The following is a 25,617-nucleotide window of genomic DNA, read 5'->3' as shown; positions in this document are numbered from 1 at the left end:
GAGCTAAGAAAAGATAGTTGTGCTGGTTCTGAGGAGAACATCTTACAGCTGAAAGCTGAGTCAGCTCTTTCAAAGCCCATTGATACCTCAGGATCAGGATAAAGAGTGAGTTTAGACATCCCAGGAGTCCCCAAATTTTTTTCAAATCAAGAGATTTTATCTATTGTTTTGCCGTTAACATCAACAAAGCTGCCTTTGCTGTGTGGTTTCTACATTCCTACCTGCAGCATCAGAGCCTGTTCTGAATTTCATGGCCACAGCACTAAATATTCTACATTTCATAGCACTCTTTGCAGAGAATGGCATGAAATACTGGCTTTGGTAGCTCACCCTTGCTCTTTTCCTGATGTTTGGGTTATTATTGGTCTTTTGGTTGTTGATTAGTTACCTACTAGTTATTCTCAGGTTGAGTGTTTTGCTTTTATTGCGAATTTTTTATTGATCTGTGCCTTGAGGATTTCTCCTTCTTACCAGGATTTTAATGGCTTCACACCGAAAGTTGGTAGATCCATGTATTGAAGGGATAAGGTTATGTTCTGGAAGATTAGGTGAGTAAGAAGTATAACCTTCAGGCATCTTCTATGAATTCAGCCCTTCGGATTAAATGTAAAACATTGTTCCTGTAGTAATCTAGAACTTTAGCAAGCTGTTTTTTGGTAAAAGCAGTAAGATTTAGGTGTAGCTGGGAGATTTCAGAATTTTTTCCTGATAATAATTTCTTTTCTCAGTAACAGCAAATATATATTTTTCATGTGCTTCACTTAATCCATGTGTACTGAAAGGTTGCAAGTTTTAAATGATCACTAAACTAGTAAAACGATCACTCTTACTCCTCAGTGATCCTCTGGGAATCTGGTACCAGAAAGATTCCAGGAGCCAATTCCCCTGCAGGAATGAGGAATTCTGATTACTTGTTTCAGAGTATTTGTCCACTCCATGGACTGGTTTGAGTGTCAAGATCTGGCAAAGACATTTCACTCCCAAGGGAAGTGGAAGCTATTGAGGCCAGTGGGTAAATTTAAGTAGCTTCATTTTTCTTTTCTAACGCTTCTGCTGAGGATTATCTAAGCCCTCACAAAAGTTGTGTTAAATAAAAGGAAACCGTTGCACTTAATGTAAACATTTGCATTTAGTGGGTAATGGAACATTCACATCATCTTTCATTTTGGACTTGAAGTATAGCAACTTCTGTTTTTTCTTCAAGGAATTTGGTTTGTCGGGGAAACATCTGGTTTATGTAAATGAGCAGGGAATTCGACACACGAGAAGATGATTGCGAAGTAGCATCTATGTGGTCTCTGCATCAGTCATTCAATTACGTTTTCAAAAATAAACACCTATTACATCTGTAATTGCTGTCCCATTTTCAGTGTGCCGTGTTAATGAACATGTTTTGCTCCTTCGAATTCAAAACAAATTAAAAAAAAAAAAAAAAAAGAAGAAGAAGAAGAAGGAAAGAAATAAGTAGAAGAGAGCGAAGCAGCATGTCCGCAGCAGAAACGACGTAGCAGGATTTTCCCGGTGTTGGGTAATTGCTGCGGAGGGTCGAGTTCAGCCCGGCGCAGCTTTCCGGGCGGCGGCGCCGTGCCCGCGGCGCTCCAGCAGCGCCCCCTGCAGGGCGCGGCCCCGGCCGTGCCTCGCCTTTCCCGCCGCTCCAGCGTGCGCCGCCCCGGCGGAGAGGCCTGCGCGCTCCTCCTTGCTCTTCTGCGTAAAGCGAGCTAGAAATCCACCTTCACAAATTCAAACGCAGAGAAACAGTTCTTGTGGCAAAGTTTAATTATTTGTATTTCTTTTAACCTGGCTACGTCTCGGCCATGTTTTATTAAGATGGTGTTCGTGGCATTTCTCTTGCATGTTTTCTGATGTGGAAAAACAAATCAAAACCCACTTATCTCATGAATCATTGTTAAAGTCAGCAGTAGTCCTCTGTGTAAAATCTGCCAGTAAAAGCCGGGAGGATGGGGATTAAACCTGGAGCACATTAAATTAGTTCCAGTCTATCCCAAGCAGGCTCTGCATTGCTTGCTTAGGCAGGCAAAACGGAAACAGGCAGTTTATAACAACGGTGGTTTAAAAACCGTGGGGTTCATTTGAAAAAGATTTATATCCCTCACTTACATAAACATTACAAACGTGGGCTGCAAGCAGGAGGCAAATCTTTATCGAAATCTCTTTAAGAGCTTTTTCATTGTGAATAAAATGGGCAGCGTGTACTCTTATTTGAAGATTCGTCAATATCTGTACACTGATCTTTTTTCAATGCCCTTACTAATTAAAATACAGCTCAGGGTACAACAGTGAGACCACCAACCAGTAGTTTGCTGGGGTCTGACAAAAGTGGCGATGACTGAGGTGGCAGAGGGAAATTATTTGTAGGCAGGAGAAGAGATTGTCCTGAGACTAGTTTAGGTTTTTTTAGTAGTTATAAAAAAAAAGAAAAAAAAGGTGAAATTTTCAAGAGAAACAACTGTGACTAGATTTATCTCCACCCACCCCCTTCCCTGGTGGATGTTGCTGTTCTTAAACAGTAGCACAGAAATTTTGTGGGGTATGTGATCTTTGCTGGGGCCTGCAGTACTGTCTGCTGGGAAGATCAAAATGTTTGCTCCAGGAAAACTAGAAGTAGTGTGGGATGTGAGGGTCCCAGGTGACGACTGGAGTGCTACTCGCATTGTAACATTTATGGGTATTTTAATTGTGATGATGTTGTTTTGAAAGTCTATTTTTAGAAGGATTAAACATGCATTAGTGCAATGAAAAAATTTATTTTTAATAATAAGACAATTTTATTTCTAGCTGTTGCAATGCCATTTTAATGTATTTAGAGTACGTTATAAGAGTTGTTCAGATCCTGGATTTAACAGAAAGTGCTTTTCATAGTTCATTTTGATGTTAATAAACAGTGTCTAAAAGAGCTTTGTAATCCTAGTCTGCCTTCCAAAATACGATCCAAGACTCAGATAAACGATTTAAAGTATTTTGTGCATTATAATATATAACTAAGGTCATCTGGATTCTCTCAGCAAACTAAGGTGTCTCACACCTCCTTTTTTTTGCTGCGATGGTGTCTCCATATGGAATATCACTTATGACCCAAATGTCTGATTGTCATGTCCTGGGAGCATACTGACAGATGGCTTGTTAGAAAAGTGGAAGCTTTTGGTGCTGTGGAGTGAGTTAAGAATTTTCTAGTAGTTCTTTAAGAAGAAATTTGGATTTTTTTGCTATTATAGTGGTATGAGTATGCGACAGTGGTAAAGGTTGGAAGCACTCCCTTCCTGAGGTGTGGGGAGCCAGATAAGAAGGAAAGGAATTATATCAAAATGCTGTCTTTTCTCTCTTGTAAGAGCTGTGCAAGAGAGACTGTGAGATACATAGACATACCTACACTGGCTTTTGAAAGAAGCAGCCAGTTGATAGTGAGCTCTGTCGTGTGACAGCTTGATGGCCATTGATGCTCACACTAAATAGGTTACAGCAGGCTCCAGTGTGCCTCTGTTGTATTGGTGTCAGTGTACCATGACTCACAGTGCAGGTGGGAGCTGTAAAGGGAATTCTTAGCTACACTGAATGTTATTTCTTATACCCAGGACTCAGCATCAGGCTATCAGAGCACTCACATTAACATTTGGTAGCATGGGAAGCTACCACTGCTTACAGGCGTATAAAAGCAAGAAGCTCACTTTTGGACTTGGAGCTGAGCACTGATCTCCAGAGGATCAGTCTAGTGCTGACCATGACTTCTTTCTCTGCTACCAAAAAGCACAGTGGGTAACTAACTGAAAAATATCTTGGAACCTCACCTTCTAGCATATACAGCTGAATTTGTGGGGTTTTTCTTTGTTTGTTGGATAGGTTTGGGGTTTTTTTTACATTGCACATAATAACCACCTTTTTTTGCCTGTTAATGGAATCTGAATTGTGTTGTATTTCAGGGCGTTTTGATAGTCTTCTAAAATAATTTTTTAAAAAAGTAGTTAACATAGAAGTAACTTAAGACAGGTCTGGTCTTATCTTTAAAGCTGGAGGTTTTTTTTCCTCCTCAAAATGAGGTGGAATATACATTTGCCCAGATCTTCAGAGTGAAACTTGGAACATAAGAAATGCTTTCTGCATGAAGCAACTAGGAAATATATATGAAAGTAACTGAAAACTTCTGAAGTCCTTAAATGTTTGGAATGACATGCATGATTTAAGTGTTTTTAGATATTGGGACCAGATGTCCTGTGCTCCAGTCATCTCCCTATGCACAAATGGGATATCATGAGGGATAGCTATGCTGACTCAGGCGTTTGGCTGAGTGGGAGGGAAGTCCCAGGGGGACAAAAAGTGGGATTGTTTTTCTAGTTGTAGTTCATGCTGGACAAACGGATGGGGAGGAGGTGTGGCAGGAGCAATCCGTGGCAGCCAGGATGCCCTCACATGGCCCTTGCAGCTGGCAGTGGGAAAGCAGTCTGACGTCTTTTCCACCCAGAGAGAGGAGCCAACAGCAAAACCACTGCTAGTGCCACCCAGCTGGCCTGGCTCCATGCAGGGATGATGGGAACACTGAAAGGAACCAAAAGAGGAGAGGACTTGCCACATGCCAACCAAAGGAAGGACACATGGGTCAAGAGGCAAAGAACATCATGACTGGCAAGCAAGTGTTGCTGTGTTCTCTAATAACAAGCATCCTAAAAATTCATATACCCACTCACAGGTGTGCCCAGCCCTGGCTGTGCAGCCTGCTCACCACTGCAGATGAATACCAGCACAGAAGATTCCTGCTCAGTTAGGGAACTGAAGAAACAGTTTGTAGGCACTTGAATTAAATTGTGCTTGAAGAGAGAACTATTAGCTTCTAGAGCAGGAAAGCATTTCCAAGATGGGATGAGAAGATTAAGAAAAGTGGGATTTCAGTAGTGTTTCACCATAATTATCATTTTGCCTATGCCTGTATTTCACTTGATGTTTAATATTAGATAAATGCTGAGTAGTCGTCGTTGCTGCAGTTCAAACATTTATAGGGAAAAAAGTGTCCTTTTCTTTGAAGTATCACTGTTCTGCCATCTGCTGCTCTCTGAAAGATGGTAACCTGATTAGGTTTTCGTGGTAATAGAAAACTGGACAGGAAAATTAAGGTTTTAACCTGATACATTTCATAGAATGGAATGAGGTATGGTTGTATAATTAACCTTTTTTTATTCTCCCCAACCTGAAGAGGGGGAAAAAAGTGTTCTTCCTCATGCAAATCATGCCACTGTGAGCATCCTCCAGTGAAGATGTCCTGTGAATGAAAGATTCCTTCCACACACAAAAATGAACCAGGCATTCCTAAGTTATAAACTTACTTATACATGTGACATCTGCCTTTAATCACCATGAAAGCCTGAATCCTGCTTGAAGCATAGTGAGCCTTGTACAAGGGCTAGAAATGTCAGTACTCTATTGTGATAACATTTACTGTACTGATTAACAGTTGTGGTGCTTTGCAGTGGACTGAGAATCTGCCTTCACATGTCTTTGTGTTGCTGTTGTGTCTCCTTCCTGTGGTTCCAGCTGGGGCTATGGACACAGCAATGGGATCTCCTCTGCAAACCTCCCATGTCCATATATTTTTATGTATTATGTCCTTGTCTATCTGCATACCAAGGTGTAAAATATTTCAAACACAATGCAAAACACTTTCAAATTAGCTACTGTTTAAATTCCTATAACAACATGATCTGGCATCTAGCCTCAAACTTACTGTCTCATGTAAGTTGATGTTTTAAATGTCTTTCAAGTTTCTTGGCACGTAGGAGTTTCAGTTACTAGTGCTTTGGTAAATTCCAACAGTTTTTGGTAGGTATGTTTGTCTTAGTGGTAGATTTTCACCAAGTTTCTTGGCCACTTTTTGAAAAAATAAAGGAGCAAAATAGAAGGGATAGGGAGAGAGAATGCTGCTTTGCTCAGATCTGTATCCATTTCCACTGAAATAGCCAACAGAAAGTTGAATCTCAGGGATTCAAAAATGGAGTATGTTTTGGTCAAGATAGTACCCTTATTCTGTGTGTTTTGTGTAATAGTATGATCTCTAAGAATCACTAAAAGATATCAGGTATATGTTTGGCCCAACCTTAGCTGAAATCTTGATTTGTGTGATGCTTTAGTGCAAACTGGCTTTGTGGCTTGTGGCAGTGTATGTTCGATATCCGGGTTGTCTGTTAATATCAAACTTGTAGGGGCAGAAGTTGACTGGATTTATTTTAAAAAGTCTGATGGTAAGATAACACACTTAAACACAAAAAGCCAATGGCAATTAGAAAACAAATGTCTTTCAAATGGACTCAAACAGTCATTGCGGGCTCCAAACTCCTTTTGGTTTTTGCTTGATAGGACTGGTTTGCCATTTTACCCTTGCCCCCAGCTCTCATTTTTCATTTCTGGTACCAGTGTCCACCATGATCTGACCCATCACTACAAGTCTGGAGGTTTTCCTGCAGCCCTGAGGAGTTTCTGGAACATCTGATGTTAGATTGGCATAGGAGTGAAGCACGATGCATAAAATGAAGGTTTGAGAGAAAAGAGATGATAGAAAAGGCAAGAATGTGGAGGAAAAGCACAAGATGGGCTTGTTTTGACTGTCAGTCTCCTTTTATGACTCACTGCTTACAGCCTTCACAGCATGTATTGCCTTCATCCTTTCTGCTATTTCTGAAGTATTTTTCCATCACAGTTCATAGTTCCCTTCACTGCAATCAAGAACTGTGCTAAACAGTTCATAGTTTTATTCACCAGATGCATTTAACACAATGTTCTACTGTGTGAAACCACTGAGTCCTTGCTTTCTGCTTGTTTCTGCCCTTTCACTCTCAAAAGTCTTTGTGAAATGTGCACACCACAGAGTATCTCCACCAACTTGAGAACTGGAAAAATCATAATTTCAACTTCCCTTGTTCCTCATGTGCCTTTCTTGACTAGATTCAAGAGCTGTCTGATGCTCTGAAATTTTTGTCTGTCCGAAGAGACATATGTAAACTGTTATTCTTCCTTTTGATAAGGAACTGTCTCTCACTCTGAAGAAATTTAGCCTTTCAATTGTTTTATAACTCCTTTCAATTTTATCTTTAGTTTTTCACATCCTCTTAGAAATGTGGACTCGAGGACTGGGCACAATATATAGGAATTAATCCTGACAGTGCCACATAGTGTAATAAACCTGCTGTCCTACTTCTGTCCCATGGATACTGTATTTCATAGTTACATCGGTCCTTTTGCCATGGCCTTGAGGTATGTTTATTATGGATTGGATCAAAAAGGCAGCTGAGCTAGTTTGCTTTCTCTAACAAAAAAAAAGTTTGCTTCTACTCAAGAGCAGCTGCCTACAGAAGATTAAGAGAAGAGGACAAGGTTATATGATACTCTCACTGTTCCAATCATTATGAGTTCTGTAACAGTTGTGGTTTCTGTGTATTTACTAATATTTGATGGAATTTTTTCCCCTGTGAGTTTTCCCATCTCCTTTGTGAGCCCAAGTAAGAATTTAGCAGCCCAATAGCATTTGGCAAGATGTTCCACATCTGAGCAAATTGCACAAGGAACTACCTACATTTAATTTGCTCTTTGAACTGGCTTTTACCAGCTTCATTTATTGCCTCTTAGTTGTTGTGTTGAGACAGAGTGAGCAATTTTTCCCTACCTGCCTTCTCTAGTCCACTCATGACTTTTTAGACCTTTTCTCTCTACTGGGTCATCTATTTTTCTAACCTGAAGGATTATACCTAGTGATCTAAGCAGGCATTCAATCCTTTTCTTTGTCCTGAGCATCTCTCGAATCTTTTTCAGCAGTCATCTCCTGGGACTGAATCTCGTTCTTCTGCAGACATGATCTGCACTATTGAATGACCAAATTGGTTATACTATATTTTTGTGATTTATACCCTTTTTATTTGTTTTCTGTCCCTCTAGTTTTTTATCCCTTGCTTTATAGTGTTTGAATACTTTCCCATTGTTTTCCTCAAAGTTGATAGGAGTTTTAGCCTGATAGGATATTATGTTATCCCTGTGCCCTTTTCTCCATTTTGAACCCCTACCATCTTCTGGCAATTTTCTCCAAGACTTGCAGAAACAAACAGTGTCAGAAACCACACACAAAAAATCCTGACGTGCATAGCACCAAGATCTTTTTCTGATACAGGTTTTATCTGGACTGTGCCTGTATTCCTTTTTCATTCTTCTGACACTGTTTTTGCTGTGCTGATTCGTGTTTTTACCAAGCTTGTCTGTAGAAGCTATCACAGCTAAAAGCTTTGACTGAGTAGGTTGGAAGTATTCCCTCTTTAACCTGCTGATGAGTCTCTTATGTCAGACATGAGGTGATTTAAGTAAAATTCTCCTTATCCTTGCAGAGCTTTGTCTAATAAAATCTAGACTTATTAAATATCCTTTTTTCAGTACACTGTTGCTCCTGAGCCCCCATGAACCCATTAAAATATCTTTACACAGCTGTACATGTAGATGATCTCCAAAGAGAGAGGGAAAAACCGGACCATATGATGTAATGATATATTGCCCAACAGCATAATTCACTGTGATGAGGTGATTTTGGTGCTGTGGAAGATGAGATATCAGTGGGCATTTGAATTCTCTCAAAATGTATGTGTAAGTCTTGCAGTACTGACATAGTGACAGAATCTGCTTGTTGTAGCAGAAGAAACAAAAATAACTGAAGAAGTTGTAAGCTGATTAAAACCAGGAAATTGTTGTCAAGCAACTGTGGTGCTCAGTAAAGACAGGAGAAACGTGTTAAGAAGAAATCTTAATTATGTTGTCCAAAATACAGTTTATTTTATGTCCTAAGCATATTAGGTTAAAGAAAAATACTGGAATATACTACTTTGGCTATGGGATGTAGATGGAATCCAATTGCTTAGGTCATGATCATAGCCTAGGGAGTTACTGGCAGAAAGAACTGTCCTGGGTTTTGCTTTTGTTTTGGTTTTAGAAATGATAGGGCTTGAAGAGCTTGTTTTAAATACTTGTGTTGTTATCACATATTAGCTGTTAAGTGTCAGTGTTGTGTTTTTGGAATTATGCAAGACACATTAAAAAAATTATCTCTGACCAGAAGAGCTGACAAATGCTGTGCTTTTAAAAAGTTTTATGTTGTCAGTAAATTCTTCTTGCCTTTGACTTGTCACTGTGTTTGGTAGTAACTGCTAACATCCTGGACAGACATTCATCAGGTGTATCAAAGGAGTTTTGGTGTCTGTTGTGTTGACTGATAGACAGTAATTAAGCATCTGACCATATGACAGTGTACTGAAGAAGTCATCCAGTGAGCAGGTGATTATTTATATAATTTTCTTTTATCTGTTGGCAACCTTAAACTCTAGTTCATCTAGGCTTCAAGCCAGTGCTGTTGCATAAGGAGGCAGTCCAATCTTTGTCCTTCACAACTAGTGTGTTTCTCTGGCCAAGCTGTAAACCCAAGCAGACAACCAGTATGGTTAAAATGATTTGTTTTAATGCACAGTCACAGAAACACTCCAGCAGGTGCAGAAGTAAGAGGCTGCTGTGGTCAGTGGAAGGTGAGAATGAAGTCTAATTGGGAGAGCATGGACGTAGGATGAATGTGAATCTATCTTTGACAGCAGGAGCCAGGTTAAATACAGCTTCTGGAAAGCTTACTCTTTTTCATTTATTTGTTTACAGTAAAATTTTAAGATACTGTCTCTCTACAAGGAGAGCCTGAAAATTGTCTCTACAGTTTTGAGAACATAGCTCCTTGGGCAGTGTTCAGAGTGGGTGATAAATGCGGAAAAGAGGACAGGAGATTGATTTGGCTCTGTAGGGATATTTCATTAAAGACAGAAGAATCATTAAAGTAATGACAGGGGAGACAGGTCCTAGATTCTTTTACTGTTTCCTGTGTCTCTCACTAGCAGTTTAGTTCTCCACTGTTTTCTTTATATGCGTATTCTAGGTGGGTTTCTGTAACGTTTATCAAGTGAATAGACAGTGCCGTTAAAGAGAGGAAGATGCAGTCTCTTGGTATTGGCAGGGGCAAGTCATAAAGCTGTTTTGGTCCCCAGCAAAAGGCAATTGATGTCTCTCCTGATCTTTATGGCTTACTCTTTTTTTTTTTACTGGAAGCAGCCATTTACTGCCAGCATCTTACACCTCCACTCTCAATCTGCTGTGAGTTGACTCAATGGTTTGTCTGCTTTCCCCTAAGGCCAAAGTTTGCTCATTCTCACTGTGAGGAGAGGCTTTGTCAGCCCCTCCCCAGCTGGAAACATAAGTTTGAGACTAAAACTTTACTTCCTGCAAAAGGAACTATATAGACAGTGGACTTTGGTTATCTAAAATGTCCTGTCTTCATAACTGGATGCTCTATATTTTGACATACACAGATTGAAGTGTTTCCTAATGGTGAGGGTAGGATACTTTGAAGAAGATTTTTTTTTAATTGTGTTCTGGGTTGCTTTTTCTTGAATCATACCCTGCAAATATGTAAAGAGAAGACAAAGCAGAGGTACATTTTTATCAAAACCTGCCTAAGTCAATAATTATAAGGATTTCTAGAGCTTCATATGGCAAATCATAATTTGAATGGTAAGATCATACTTAACTGATTTATTGTGTCAGATCACTAGTCACCCGTAGGCCATTTAATAAATACTAAATACATGAAATAATTGTTTTGCAGGGAGTACAGACATCTTCCCACCCATATGGAAATTTTGTGCAATCAACCCCAAATCTCAGATGGCCAAACAGTGTAAAACAGCGAGTAGCAGAACTGCAGCATATGATTTATGGGCAGCTGAGCACTGCAGGCAGCAAGGACTCCTCCTTAGCTTGGCAGCGCCTGTTGTTTTCACTAAAATGACTATTGCTGCAGAGATCTATCACCATCAAAGGATCTGAGCCAGTTTCACATAACCACGAGGTCCTCCTTTGGTGCCATTGTCTCTTTTAGCAGCTAGAATGTTCTTGCCTCTGTCTGGACAGTGGGGAAGTTAATGTGCAGTATAGCAAAATCACAAACCACAAACAGTCAAACCCAGGTAAACCATGAAAAATCAAATAGGGTAACATTGGAAAGCTGCTTAGTCCACATCTCTTTTCCCACCTAAGTTGTCAATAGAAGGAGCTGTTAATAAATAGGCCAGTCCAGGAGCATGGGGCAGGAAATTATCCAAGGACTTGTGAGTTCCCACTGTTTCTTCTGCTGGTTTTACCTGCAGCTGTGTTTTGGGGTTGTTTTTTTAGTTTTGGTTTTCCCCAATAAAATTCTTCACTTGTATAAAGCTCTGTGATTCCCATTCCAAAAATTTCTGTTTAACTCATGTAACCTCTGAAGGAATTAAACATGTTTTGCTTCCTAAATGGAAAGCCGCTAGAATATTTACATAGTGAAGTAGTCTCTAAGGATTTATCTCCTTCTTCCTCCTGGATTTTAAAAGAAAATAAATTCCACTTGGTTGAAGTTGATTTTTGCTTTAATATTTTTAATGATGGGTTGAGGACACTGGGCTGGAAGCACAGAGATTAGAGTACTCAGTTCTCTTCTAAGTTTTGTCAGGGACACGTGTTAATTCAAGTAAACTCTGACCCTCTTCTTCTCTTCCTCCCAAACTCACTCTGTTTTCTATTTTGTAAAATAAGTCTAATGATGCATATGGCTTTAGATTCTTACAGGGTTTTTTAATACTGAAAATAATACCTCTCACAAAATTGCAAAACATTTTTTTCTTGGGTTATTACACTTCCTCCTAATTCCTGTAGATCCTATAAATAAGATTTTAAATAAGATTTTGAAGCACAGTGTCATATTCAGTGTTTAAAGCCCCCCAAAAAATATGTTTGTACTTTCTTCACTATTCTCCCATCTGCCAGAATTCAGCTCTTTTGCAAAAATCAGCAAAGTGACATCAGTTTATTTACCCTTAGGGACATCAAACTATTACATGGCTTAAGTTCTAAAAATAAATTACTAAGGAGGCTGGAGAAAAGAGAAGGAAAACAACAAAAATCTGTCACAAACTCTCCCTGAATTCTAGAGAATATATGATTAGAGTATTAAAATGTCCAAACAATGCAACAGAACAGAAAGTGTTAGAGCTTGGGCCTTTTAGCTGGCTCTGCATTAAGCAGCATTGATGTTTTTATACAGCCTTTGGAAAGCTCTGAACTGAGCTGTTTTTATTGTTTTTATTGGCTCCCTTGATGATAGACAAATGGGGCTAACTTGAGGCCAACATAACCAGCAGGAAATTTGGGTCATGGGTAGTTACATTTTTAAAACTTGTGTTCTAGGGCTGTTCAATCAGGGTAATTGATTGATTGTTGGGCAGTGCAGGGAGCCCCTAAATCATCGGAGGTGGCCAGATAATGACAATCTGCCAGTGGATTTTGTTTGAGGCAAATTTCCCAGCTCCCTGTGGAGTGATGCTCTCTAGTGAGGTTGCAAGTCCCTTTCTTTTCATGCACGGTCCAGTCCAACTGGCCTGTTTGGACAAAATAGCCTCTGAAACTTGGCAGTTCCATTTGAAGTCCTCTGTGGTGCCATTTCCCAAGAGATAAGGGGAGAAACATTCCAGAGAAGTTCATACCCCAGAAAGACCCTACGTGCATTCTGAAGTTAATGGTTTATTACGGCTCTTTAATTTTTTTTCCTCTTTCATTTTTACTTTGAAGATAAGAGGTGGCAATTCTTACTTGAAGTTGTTGAGTTTTAGCCTGCCCTACAGTAAATCACCTTGAAAGTTTAGACATGATTTTTTTTTATCATGTATGTTTGAAAGTTTGCCAAAGATGCTGTACATGTGTCCTTGCAGGAGCTATCCTCAAGCAGGAGCTGTTCACTCTACTGTTGTGCATCCTCAGTGCTCCATGCCTGTGGATAATCTGTGCATGCAAAATACAGCTTTTGAAAATGCTCATCTTCAGTGGTGTAGCAGCATGCTATGGGATGTTTAGAGGTAGAGTGAAGTAGAGTTTGTGTGTTGGGAGTGGAGGAGGAGAATAAATGATGTGCCAGTAGATAGTAGATGATGTTCAGTAATACCTGGCATAGGTCTTGCCTCTCCATAAAATTGAATTCAGATTAATTTAGACTGAAATTTGCCATCTATTCCAGAATAACTCCACATGTAGGTTTATCTTGATTTCTTAGACTTTTAGGACTGATTAGGCTTTTGTTCATTGCAGATGGCTTCCTAATGATAGACGCATACCTCTTAATTCCTTGAAGCTTTGTCTTTTTCCATCTTAGGATGTGAAAGGCCTGTTATTTATTGTACTGGCATCCAGATGAGAATTTGTGTCACTTTCCAGGATGAGGAGGTAATACTGAACTGAGGCAGGGCTGAGTTGAAATCTGGGAATCAATAGCCTTGTCTTGAGGATGGCCCAGCTACCAGCATATGCCTGACCAGTGCCAAACCCCATAGATTTGCTTCCCGGATGGAGCAGTGCTCGGACTTACTGTGTGTGTGATTTAGCTCTCCCTGCCCAAACACAGAGGGTGCCAACCCCTCCTGGGTTTCAGAATGTTCCTTCTTGGCTCTCACATGCTTTTGACCACTGCAGCTTTTTAATTTACTGCTTCAAGTCTGCAGTTGCACTTACTGTTAGGTTTAGTGAATAGTTAGAAAATTCTTCTCCAAGGTATGTATTCTAATGGAAACATAACATCTGACCACACTGAAGTCCCAGGAAAGATTGGTCCATGGCAAAACTTGTATATCAAGACCAGGGTGGGGTACAATAGTCCACAGAAGTGTAGTTTCTTGTAGCACAGCCTGGAAAAAAGTTTTTTGGTGCTTAAGTAATTCATGCTTTCTTAATGGCTGAGATCTGTGGTGGATCAGTATAGATATAAAAATGATAGTTTATGAGATGCTTGTTAGTGTTTCTGAGATTGACAAAGAACAACTAAAACAAAATACAACCAGACCCCCTGAAGTCTTGTATGGAGTACACCAGGAGATAAAGCTTTCAGTTTCTGTGTTCCTAAAGTTATTGCATGGTTTTGCTATTATATAAACTTGTGTCTCTTCCTAGGATGTTTGATTTGTATTTTATTTACTTGTTGTGAATCAATTTAAAGGGTATATTATTGGCTGTGGTGCCTATTTGCCATGACTAGTCTGTGTGAAGTTACTGTAGTAACTACCAAGAATAAATGTGTGCAGACTTCACTCTTTGAATTACAAGAGATTTGATGTATCACTGTACACTATGAACTGAACCACAGGTTTTCACAGGGGGATCTTTTGGGTGATCACAGGACAAGAGGCAGGGTACGAGTGTTGCCGGAGACCTCCTGGATGGATCTGAGCAATGGTTACCACCAGGAGAGAAAGACTGTTCTTTTCTCCCACACTTCCCTCCCCATACAAGAGCAGCGTGTTCTTCCTGTTTGCCTTGCAGTGGCCCCACTTCTCACCTTATCCTTCTGCTGAGTTCCGAGCTAAGCCAAAGCAGAAAATTAGCATGTAGAAGTTTCATCTGCAGGTGTCTGTGAGCAGTGAGGATGGCAGTTTGATGGTACAATTAGTCACTGGGCTTCTCTGAGTGGCAGAGACCTGCACGATGGATCTAAATGCCATCCCTGGTGTTGCATAATGTGGATGTCAGCAAGTCAATGGAAGCTGAGTTTTGAACCCCCTGCTCATGTACAAAATCAGACCCGAAGAGGAAGCCTAAAATTTAGAGCAAGTGTTTGACCTTGTGCTTTGTACCATTTCTATCCATACCAAGGGATGGATGCTCTCATCCTCTCACCATACTGGTACTTGGAGAAGATCTAATCAGTAGGTTTTTCAAGTGCTAAGATGCTGCTATCATGAATCCCTAAGAAAAAAACTGCAGACAACTAATAAATTCGTTGTCTGAGCAGCAAATAAATCACAGCACCATCTACTGACTACTGAGAATGTGAACATTGAATGATGTGCAGGCAGGAGTATGTCTGGTCCTAACTTAAAAGCACTATGGAGGCAATCTGACACAATCTTCTTTCTGTTTTTCAGACTATCGGCGACTCAGAAATGCCCAGTGTTTTGAACCAGTTATTGCCAATGATCAAGTCTTACAACGAAAGGACAAAAGACGATTATACCTGTGAGGACTTCCTTGTCTTGCTGATATACATATATTCTGTGTTTGGAGAAATCAAATGTGGCAAAGAGCTGGATGCAGCTGAAGAAGAGGTGAAGAAGGCCCTTGTCAAGGCAATTTGTGATGAGCCAGAACCACCTCCTTTGTTGCAGAAAATTACAGGTAAGATTCTGCTTGTGTGGTGAGAAATTGGATGTCTGGGAACGTGTGAACTGGGAGAAGTCTATAAAAATGGCTTGACTTTTCTGTGGTGCTGAGAGTACATGAGTAAGCACAAGGATTTCCTGTAGATTTGTTCCATCTCCTGTGTTCATATATGCCAAATGCTGACAGGCTGTCCTTGAAGAGTGCTGAGTCTGATGAAAGCTCTACAAGTTGTTCTTTTTGTTAAAGGTTGGCTAAGTTTGTGTGTTTTCGTAAGGTAATCTTTTCCACAATTTCTTTCATTGATTGGTGCAAAGTTGACCCTGGGAAGTCAAAATTAATCCTGAAAACATGTTCAGTGAACCACAGTTGCTTTGTGAATATGAGGAGCTGGCTTGTCTGGCATAAAAGAAGAAATGTGTCTAAAACCAACATTGAACTTCTTGCTGAAACAACATGAACATTAGCCCTTAAAAATAGCATGCTAAGCCTTTTTTTAGATAAGCACTCATAGAATAGGAAAGCCCTTACCTCTTGTTGCTGGTATCACGTTTTAGAGAAAAGTAATTGTTAAAAACTTAATTTTAAATGAATGAACTGTGGCTCAGGAGTGGCTTAGCATGGCAGAGGGGATCTCACTTTCTGCTATGAGTTTTCTCAGTATTTGCTAGTATTGAGTAGGTCATTGACCAGGTCATCTTTGAGGTGGGGAGCATATGAACATAAATCAAGATGTTGAGAGCTTACAATTGAAAGCCTAACAAGAATGGGCCTAAGTGGGGAGTCTCAAGGGAAGTGAATAATACTGCTGTTGGTTATTCTGGTACTATTCCCTGTGGACACTTCTAATTCAAAATACAGCTGTGGTCTTAGCAGTCTGCCGTTGCTTTGAGTGTAAAATACTGTAACAGTTAAAAGACTTAGGGTAGGAATGGGCTCCCTCAGTCATATTTGCACTGTGGTGTTATTTTAATACTCCTGGCCACAGTGCCCACAGTGTTCCAGGCTTCTTGTAGGCTTTTGCTTTCCTGTTTTTCAATATGTACTGCACATCTTGTCCACTAAATGGTGCTTCCCTGACAACTTTGGTGGTGTCTTCTAGATGGGATGTAGTAGTTACTAAATCTCTGTTTTCATATTTTTCCCTTTCTCCTATAATCAAAGCTGTTTTAAATCACAATTTTATCAGTTTCTCCTCATTGTGTTTAATGTAAGTATGTGAAGATTTTAAGTCTCTAAAACTTCAGTCAAGTACCAAAGAGAAGCTGAGGAGAGACCCAGTACAGGTAATTTTAGACCAAGCCCATCATTATCATGTGATTAAATTAATTGCTTAACACAAAGCCAGAGTCTTCACATCCTTATATTTCTGTATCTTTGTTTTAGCACAACCATGTCTGTGCAATCTGCACAAGTAGGTGATAGTGTTGCATACTTTTTGCATACTTATTGTTTGCATACTTTTTTGGTTCATCCGCATTTTTTGGTCTTATTTATTTGGTCATATTTATTTTGAGTTATTCATGGGAGAGGGCGAAGGAAAATTAACATCTATTGTCATGACCAGAAATAAGTTTCATTTTGGCAGCAAATTATAAACTGAAATTTCTAGGAATACTCCATAGGTGGTTTTCAAGCCTTTATTTATCCAACCATTTGCTTTGTCAGTACTAGTGGAATTTGCTGAATTCACAATTTGCTGTATTTACAGTTGAATTGGGAAGACCTGAAACTTGACCAGCCTTAGACCTACTCCTTCTTGACCTCTGTTTTGCCAGGCCTGTGTTCTACAGCCTGCAGCCCTCTGAACCTTAGGTAGCTTGCTTGCTACTTTAAAGGCAAAGCAAGTCAGATCTGTAGGACCATCCACAATCCTTCGAAGGCACAGCAGGACTCTCTTTGTAGCAGGGCTGAAAGTCAGGGAATAGAGAGCAGTGCCTGTTTCTCCTTTTCGTACAGTCGCAGATACAATGCCAAGACATATTCTGCTACCAGCAGAACATCTATGAACTACAGACTGACTATTCCTTTTAGCAGATGCAGGTTGGCATATTTTCACAAAGTCAGCACAGCTCTGCAAGTTAGCAATAGCCACAAGTCTGGACAGATCATGTTCCAGACCTACAGTGTTCTGCCCTCATTTTACTTTTAAGTCAGAAACAAGAAAACCCTTTTTTTATTCTTAAAGGGCCACAAAAGTTAATTAGTTTAAAATAAATTTCAGTAATGCTTAGAATTATTCATTCATGATCAGAATGAAGTAAAATGTTCATGGTCTTTTATTTTCACCTGTCCATCAAGGTAAGTAATAGGAAGACTGTTAAATGGGATGTATCAGGAGAGAAAACAGTACCAATTACTGGGTGGGTTTGAGACATCACCTGCTGGCTCATTCCTCACCTCTAGGTTGAAGTTTCAAATCCTGCAATCCATGATTGGACAGCTTGAGTTATAGCAACAGATAGCAAAACTCACTGTTGCCTGTAAAAAAGGGCACACAGAAGTAATAATACATAGGCTGAAAATCCAAGAACTTCAAAGTTGAGAAATGCCAGTAAATAATTTTCCCGTGTAACCATCATTTGACTCCTGTGTGCATTGTAGCAATTTCATGATTGTGTAATGTATTTTCTATGAGCCATGGCTGCATTCACTGTATGGACTGAACACCACAGAGAGCTAGAACAATATAGCTTCTGTTACTCTTCACATGCGGAAGAAGTACTAATAAAGTAAGTGAGACTTATGATATTCAGCAAGTAACTTTCTCTGGCTCTCACTTTGCAGTTGATGAAGTGGACTGGTGCTCTCAGCTTTGTGACCCATTTTGGAACTTGAAACAGAAAGTCATTAAATTACATTTTGAGGTATTAGTGATTACTTGTCTTTGAACAGAGGGGACTTTGTGCTCTGCTTCCCGATACACCTGGTGCCTGATGTTTTTAGCTTGGACCCAACACTGCACTAAGGCTCTGTGGTTGATTAAAATTGAAATTGAAAGCCATATCTTAGCTGTGGCTCTGAACTGCTGCCTCAGCCTTTTGCTTTCTTTTCTGCAAAGCGTGGAAGTTGTGCAGTCTTGACAAGTACACATTTTTCTTGGTTTTATTTGTTGCTCCCATAGAGTCACTTGAGAAATACAATGCAAAACCTTTTAAAAACTTTAGAAGACTTGTCTTTTGGGATCAAATTATCAGTCAAAGCAACAGTCAGGTTTATTTGAATTATCTTTTACTCCGATTATACTTGTTAAATGTAAACTTACTGATGCTTGCCTGAGTCTAGGCCTATAGGAAATCTCCAGTTATGTGACTATGTCACAGACCTAGTGCAAATCTCCCCCAAAAGAGGCAGCCCATAGGTGCACAGGGGATGTTTGTGCTATTTGGTGTTACCTAGTAAAATTGGACTAGTATTTGCAGTAGTGGAAAGAAAGCAATTGTCCCATTGGCCACACTAGGTTTCCCTAAGGCACTCTAGGTTACAGCCCTCTGCAGAATACGTTAAAGATGCAGCACTTGCACAAGCTTATATTGTGTAAGAAGCACAAGCCCTTCCAATTTCCTGGCTGTTGAGTGTTAGGATACTCAACCTTTCTGTCACCTGAACATATGTTTTCCCAAATATTTGTACAATAACATTCTGCATTTATGTTACACCTTGTTTCATTGAAGCACTAAAAAATATCCTGGAACTGCTAAGTAAAATGAAAATGCAGTGCATTAATCACCCATTGAGTTTTAAGAAATATTATACTAATTTTTGCATGCATAATAATATAAAAGTACATTAGCAGTGTCTTGTTTGATGGAACTGTTAAATAATAAGTGTAATACTAGCCTATCTTAATGCCTTGGGTAATAAAACTGAATGTAACAGTTCCAAGATTTCTCCTGGGTGTAATTTACCTCAAACATATGTTCTTCATCACTGATTCCAGCAGAATGTTACAAATTGGAGGAGAAAAAGAATAGACCAGAGCATAATGGAAAAAGATGCTTTTCCCAGAATGCTAGGTTTGGGAGCTTTAGGGGTGGGGCTTTTTGGCAGCTGTTTGGAAAAAAAACCCGCTGCAAAATAGCGTATTTATTTTATCATGCTGTCTGTTCATCTAGTTTTCTAAATGTCTGCGTAGAGCTGTGCGCAACTGCAAACGTCTGCAAAAGAAATGCTAATAGAGCCACAAAGCAATAAAAAAATCTATTTTTTCAGCTGTGCCGTTCTCTTTTCATCTGCAAGTCTCCGTGGGAGCTTTGTAGAGCAGATCTGCCTTCCATGGTGTGCTCTGAGGACCCGCAGCCCAGCCCCAGCACAGGCAGCTGGCTGTGCTGCCCATATGCAGTAACTTTCACCTGTCAGGGCTGTATCAGTTGTATCCTCTTGAGCACAGGTGTAACAGGAACTCTTTGTGCCAGGAACTGCTGGTATTTTTAATCACAAAATGGATTTCTGGACCTTTCTTTTACTTTTTCTAAATTCTGTGTGTTATGTAATACGGTGGGAAAAGCAAACTGAGAAATCTTTAAGTAAAGAGCAAAGTGAAAATGCAGAGTTCTTTTAACGTCTAGAGTCCTGCATAAGGGAAGTACAAGCTGTCTGAAGTCTGTATTGTTCCCTTTTTGATATGTGTGTAAATCAAGGGACTGGGAATTCCTCATCTTTTATTTGTCTGGAGATATGTCTGAATCTTTGGTTGTGGGGGCAGAGGTTAGATGCTATTTCTTCCTTCTTCTCATAGATCTGGGTTAAATTTAAAAGAACAGAGTAGAGGTGACAGTGGCAGATTCCTTGCCCATGGCAGAACTAGAGGGTCTCTTCCAACTCAGACCATTCTGTGATCCCGTGATTCCAAGATTCTGTGGAGTGTAGGCATTGCCATATTGGATTAGACATGTCTCCACTGATCCTGCTTGTCCTCAGCGCAAGATTTTTGGGGGAGATGTTTCATATTAATGAAGTTACATGCTAATGCCAGTGTGGCCTAAGTATCATTAGTCCTAAAATCAATCCTGGTTTTGCAATAAGCGTTTGCATTCCTAGACAGGGACAGCCAGTTCTCTCAGAGGACAGACATTATTTGGTTGTGGTCTTCACTTCACTGCTGGTTTGAAGCAACAATTTCCCAAACCTGGCTATATTATGGGTGGGTAGGTATATATGAAATTGGCTGAGGTTATAATGTAGCCCCTTTAGACTGAATATGCCATTTGTTTTGTGTAGGAGAGAGCTTCCCCAGCTTCACAGTAGAGGTATAGCTCAGGTCTCTGATAGTGGTTTTTATTCATGCCAAAAAATAAAGCATTGTTCCAAACATAAAATTCAAGAGTAAATTCTGAGTGATTTTAAAGTTTACATGCTTTTATCACATGTGTTTTCTAAAGTTAATAAAGTTTGCAGTAGCTCAGTGGAAGGCTAACCCACCCCCTCTCCTTCATACTAGCTGATTTCCAAGTAATCTGTGAGTTTTGCAGCAGAACTGATGGGAAAAAGTAGTAATGACTTGAGAAAAATGAAACACATTAATGGCAACATGTAGACAAATTAGAGAAGGGTTAATCTGGTGTTTCTGTATAGTGTGGGTGTTTATGTTGGGAACTATAACTGGCTATATTGATCCAAAATAAAATTTTAAAAGCTGCAACCAAGTTGTTGCTTGTTGGGGTCCCTCCCCTGCCGTGTAGCCCTGGGAGAGGGGCCCTGAGGGCACAGACACGGGGCTTCCCTGCCCCTGCTCAGCCTCGTACCCATTGGTTGGTTTGTGTTCCCTGCGCGGGCAGAAGGACCCTTGGTCCCGTGACTGGAACAGTTCCTGGGCAGAGCTCCGGCCATGCGGCTGGAGAAATAAACATCTCTCTGAAACAGCTATCAAGAATCTGTCTGTCCATATATATTTCCTTTCCACGGGACTCCTGGTTTGATATATGCGTGTTGCAGGATCCCCACTGCAACAAATGGTGGAGATTTGAGAGCAGAACGACCCCCGATCCCTAAGCGACTGATTTGTGTGAGTAAACCCTGGAAACTTTGGATTCCTCTTCTTGGTTTTGCTTTGCTATTCCATATCTAAACTATGGAGGAACCGTGGGAAGACTCTTGGCTCTCAGAGCCGCATATGGACATTTATCTTAAACTTAAAATGATTCTTGAACAACGATTTGTAAATTTTAGCTTGATTCAAGCTCAAAAAGAACTGAAACACTTCCTGGCATGGTTGTTTAAGAACTTTTTCTATGTTTCTTGGGATTTAATTCTTACCAAGGGCTTTTGGAAAACCGTTTGGACACAGTTAATACTGGAGTCAAAATATATGCCGATGGAAGAATATTTTCGTGAGTATTATTTAGTTACCGAGACTGTTGAGCAATGTCAGCTGTGTCCTGGTGAAGGGAAGCGTGGCGCAGGGACCGTGCGGCCCAGGCCACGTGCACCGAGCGCTCTGAGAGCAGCAGCGAGGCAGTTCCCGCGCGCGGGCGGAGCCACGCGAGCCGCAGTGTCGGTGGCGGAGCGAGGCGCGGCGGGAGCGGCGGGACCCGGCGGTGCCCGAATGGCCCCGTGCAGCGCGTGGTGGAGCGAGCCCCGGGAACGCCCGGCCGAGAGGGGCGGCGCGCGGGCGGCGGCTGGCGGCGGTGGCGGTGGAGCGGAGCCGCGCCCAGCCGAGACGCGCGCTGGAGCAGGGCGCGGGGGGGGTCATCGCTCGGGGGCCCGGCCGAGATGTGGGTGCAGCGCCCGGCAGCGGCAGCGAAGCTGCGACCAGAGGCGGCGACGCACGGAGAACTGAGCGGCACGGCCCGGCCCGGCCCGCGCAGCCCCGAACGCGACCCCGGGAAGAGCGCGCAGGCACCAGCAGCCCCGACAATTCCAACACGGGAGCGACCGAAAGAGACAGCAAAGACGCAGCGAGACAGAAAACAGCAGCCACTCGGAAAAAGGAAAAGATCATAGCAACTAAGACCTTAGGGATAGTAAAATGGTATAATGTTAAGCAAAATTATGGTTTTATAACAAGGTGTGACAACCAGCAAGACATATTCGTGCATAGAACTGCTATTAAAAAGAATAACCCTGAAAAATGGATCCCAAGCTTGGGAGATGGAGAGGTGGTGGAATTTAATATTGTACTAGGGAGAAAAGGGTTACAAGCATCGCAGGTCACTGGGCCTGATGGTGTTCCTGTAAAAGGCAGTATATATGCAAAAAATCATAGTCATGTTAAACAGTATCTCTATTGTAAGCCCCCCCTACAGTTTCCCTTTCCTAATCCCACCTTTCCCTTTTACCCTATATCCTATTACCCCCAGTGTACTCCCAATCCGTTTTTTCATCCATGGTTTCCCTCACAAAACCATGCTTTTGCCAATTGTTTCCCCAAAAATCCCTTTCCAATGCCGAGTGGGGGATGAAAAGGGGAAGGGAAGAAGTTAAACCCTCTCCTGCCTCAGTTTCCCCACAAAGCATGCTCAGAGAGTTCTGTCTCCCTTCTGTCAGCCCTAAGATGTTCCACAGAATCTGTTTGGACATTTAAAGACTCAGGAGGGTGGCTTGTTTTTTCTTGAAACTGTTCTTGTTATGTTTATCCAGTTGTTTTCATTCTCCTTTTATTAAAATAAAACGGGTGAGGTGTTGGGGTCCCTCCCCTGCCGTGTAGCCCTGGGAGAGGGGCCCTGAGGGCACAGACACGGGGCTTCCCTGTCCCTGCTCAGCCTCGTTCCCATTGGTTGGTTTGTGTTCCCTGCGCGGGGAGAAGGACCCTTGGTCCCGTGACTGGAACAGTTCCTGGGCAGAGCCCCGGCCATGCGGCTGGAGAAATAAACATCTCTCTGAAACAGCTAGCAAGAATCTGTCTGTCTATATATATTTCCTTTCCACGGGACTCCTGGTTTGATATATGCGTGTTGCAGGATCCCCACTGCAACAGTTGCTTGGGATCATTTAGGGAAATACAGAAAAATAAAAATTAAATATTGTCCTTTCTGAGTTTGCAAAGATTACATAATTCAAGAAATTAAAAGTTCTTTGTTTTGAATATTTAGAGAAGTCTTAATGAGCTGTGCTGTTTTCAAGCCTTCTCAAGATCTTCCATTTTGCCCATTCATGCTTCAGTAGCTCTGCATTTGCATCTGCACAAAAAACCAAGCTCCATGTGTAAGCAATGCTGGATCCTGCTGGGGCATTCCTGCATGTCATTCCTGTGGGTACAGGATTTAGGTTTAAAAACTGATCCATGATTCCAGGTGTGTGTGGAAATTGGCTGCCAGTAGCTTTAGTAAATAGGCGTCAGCTCCCCACCAAAACAAAGGTTTCTAAGTGTTGTGGTTTAACCCCTGCCAGCCCCATGCAGCCCCCACTAATTCACTCCTCCCCCATGGGATGGGGAAGAGACTCAGAAGAGTAAAAGTGAGAAAACTTGTGGGTTGACATAAAGACTGTTTAATAGGTAAAGCAAAAGCTGTGTGCACAAGCAAAGCAAACCAAGGAATTCATTCACCACTTCCCATGGGCAGGCAGGTGTTCAGCCATCCCCAGGAAAAGCAGGGTACATCACATGTAACAATGACTTGGGAAGAAAAATGCCATCCTTCCAAATGTCTCCCCACTCCCTTTCTCCTTCTTCCCCCAACTCTATGTACTGAGCATGACTCCATATGGTCTGAAATATCCCTTGGGTCAGCTGGGGTCAGCTGTCCTGGCTGTGTCTCCTCCCAGCTCCTTGTGCACCCTAAGACTCCTTCTGGAGTGAGGGGAGGAGCAGAAATGGCCTTGAACTCTCTGTAAGCGCTGCTCATCAGTAACTAAAATATCCACTTGTTATCAACCCTATTTTCACCACAAATCCAAACCAGACTTGTACCAAATCCTATGATGAAAATTAACTGTATCTCAGCCCAAACCAGCACAATAAGCTAAATGGTTCATGTTAAAAGTTCGCTAGGGTTATACAGGGTGGGGGAATACCTTAACACATCAAATAGCTAAACATTTTGAAGGTCCAGTCAGGCTTCTCTCAGAAATACTGATTAGCTTCTTCTAGTCTTTGTTGCTAAAAGGTCATTTTTGTGCCTAATATCAGTGGGATGGCTTTGCACTCGTTTGAAATGAGAAGAAGACCTCTTTCCACCAGGTTAGGCTGTTCGTGTGCATGATTGTAGGCTGCATTCTTTGGGTAATCTCTTCTGTTTCCTGCAAGTCATAACTGCAGCTTCTTAATGAAGGCAAATGCCAGAAATGTCACAGAGTATGATCTATATCTGTCTGCTGTGATAGAGAGAGGAACTGCAAATGCTGGTGTGCTGTGGCTGTGCAAACTTCAGGGCTGCTGCCCTCCACCATGGGTGCATTTCAAAGAAGAAAACTTCTCATAGGATGGCTCTAATCAAGTGATAGAAAAGAAACTCAGGTTATGGCAGTGTTTCTTTCTCACATGCTCCCTGTGTCTCATCCAGTAGCGAGGAGAAGGTCCTTGTCCTGCAGACCCCTCCCAGGCTGGCATGTGGGTAAGATGCAGTTGGAATGAGTTTTCCCTTTTGGATTGGGCAACAAAATGTAGTCTCTGTTGTTAGAGCTAAGTAGTTTCATCATGCAACCATGCAGGCATTATTATTGCAGCCAGAGAACATCCAGATTATTTTCTTCCCAATTCTGAAATGACAGTTGGATATTCGGGAGGCTTTTCTTCCTGTTGCGCCATCTGATTTTATAGACACCTAAAATACCCCTCTCTGACTGTGTGTAAGATGACTTCCTGGTATCTCTACTTCTCAGTGTGTTCTGGACATGATCCAGGGGAAAGTATTTGTGGTCCAGCAGTCCCAGATGATGGTGGATCTGACGTTCACCCTGCCAAGAGCACTGGGAAGACACGAGCAAAGCCGTTGTCTGGCCAGCTGAGAGGGGCTGCGTAGGGAGCGCCTGCAGTTTAGTTAATGCTGAGATGCTGCCACTGCTGCACCAGTTCAGTCCTTTGCTTCATGGTAACAGAGCCATTGGGCAAAAAAAGGTCACTTCACATGTCCCAAGATATTTATCTGATTTACACGACAGTCAGAAGGATTCATGGGGACTTTTGTGATCTCTGCAAAAGCAAGGAGAAATTGGGTATGCGCTGAAGTAATGACCTGCTCTGCTTTAGCCACTGACTTTGCAGATGTATGTATCCTAAATTTTATCAGCTCTCCTTAGGATACTTGAGCTCTCCAAGACCACAGTACCTTTCTGCTGTGACCTTTCTAAAGCCTTCCTCCCATTTCTGTTTAAAATCTGCGTGGAAGTGGAAGATGAGTGAGCCAAATGAATTGACTGCAGGCTTTGTGTCACTGCTTGTGTGGATTCCTGGCCTATTTATTTCTCATCTGGGAAACATGGAGGGGTTTCTAGTGGAATTTG

General features: G+C 41.4%; 1 protein-coding gene across 1 annotated transcript in view; it reads left to right on the top strand.

The window, feature by feature from the left end:
- Positions 1-25,617, top strand: part of SCFD2 (sec1 family domain containing 2) — a 205,240-nt gene that overhangs the window by 78,130 nt on the left and 101,493 nt on the right. The window contains exon 5 of the mRNA XM_048304627.1: positions 15,006-15,255. Within this exon, the coding sequence (XP_048160584.1) occupies positions 15,006-15,255 (250 nt within the window). The remainder of the gene's footprint in view (positions 1-15,005; positions 15,256-25,617) is intronic.

This window comes from Corvus hawaiiensis, chromosome 5 (assembly GCF_020740725.1).
Source record: "Corvus hawaiiensis isolate bCorHaw1 chromosome 5, bCorHaw1.pri.cur, whole genome shotgun sequence".
Lineage (NCBI taxonomy): Eukaryota > Metazoa > Chordata > Aves > Passeriformes > Corvidae > Corvus > Corvus hawaiiensis.
The sequence above is the reverse complement of the archived record's forward strand: the minus strand, read 5'-3'. Positions and strand labels throughout refer to the sequence as shown.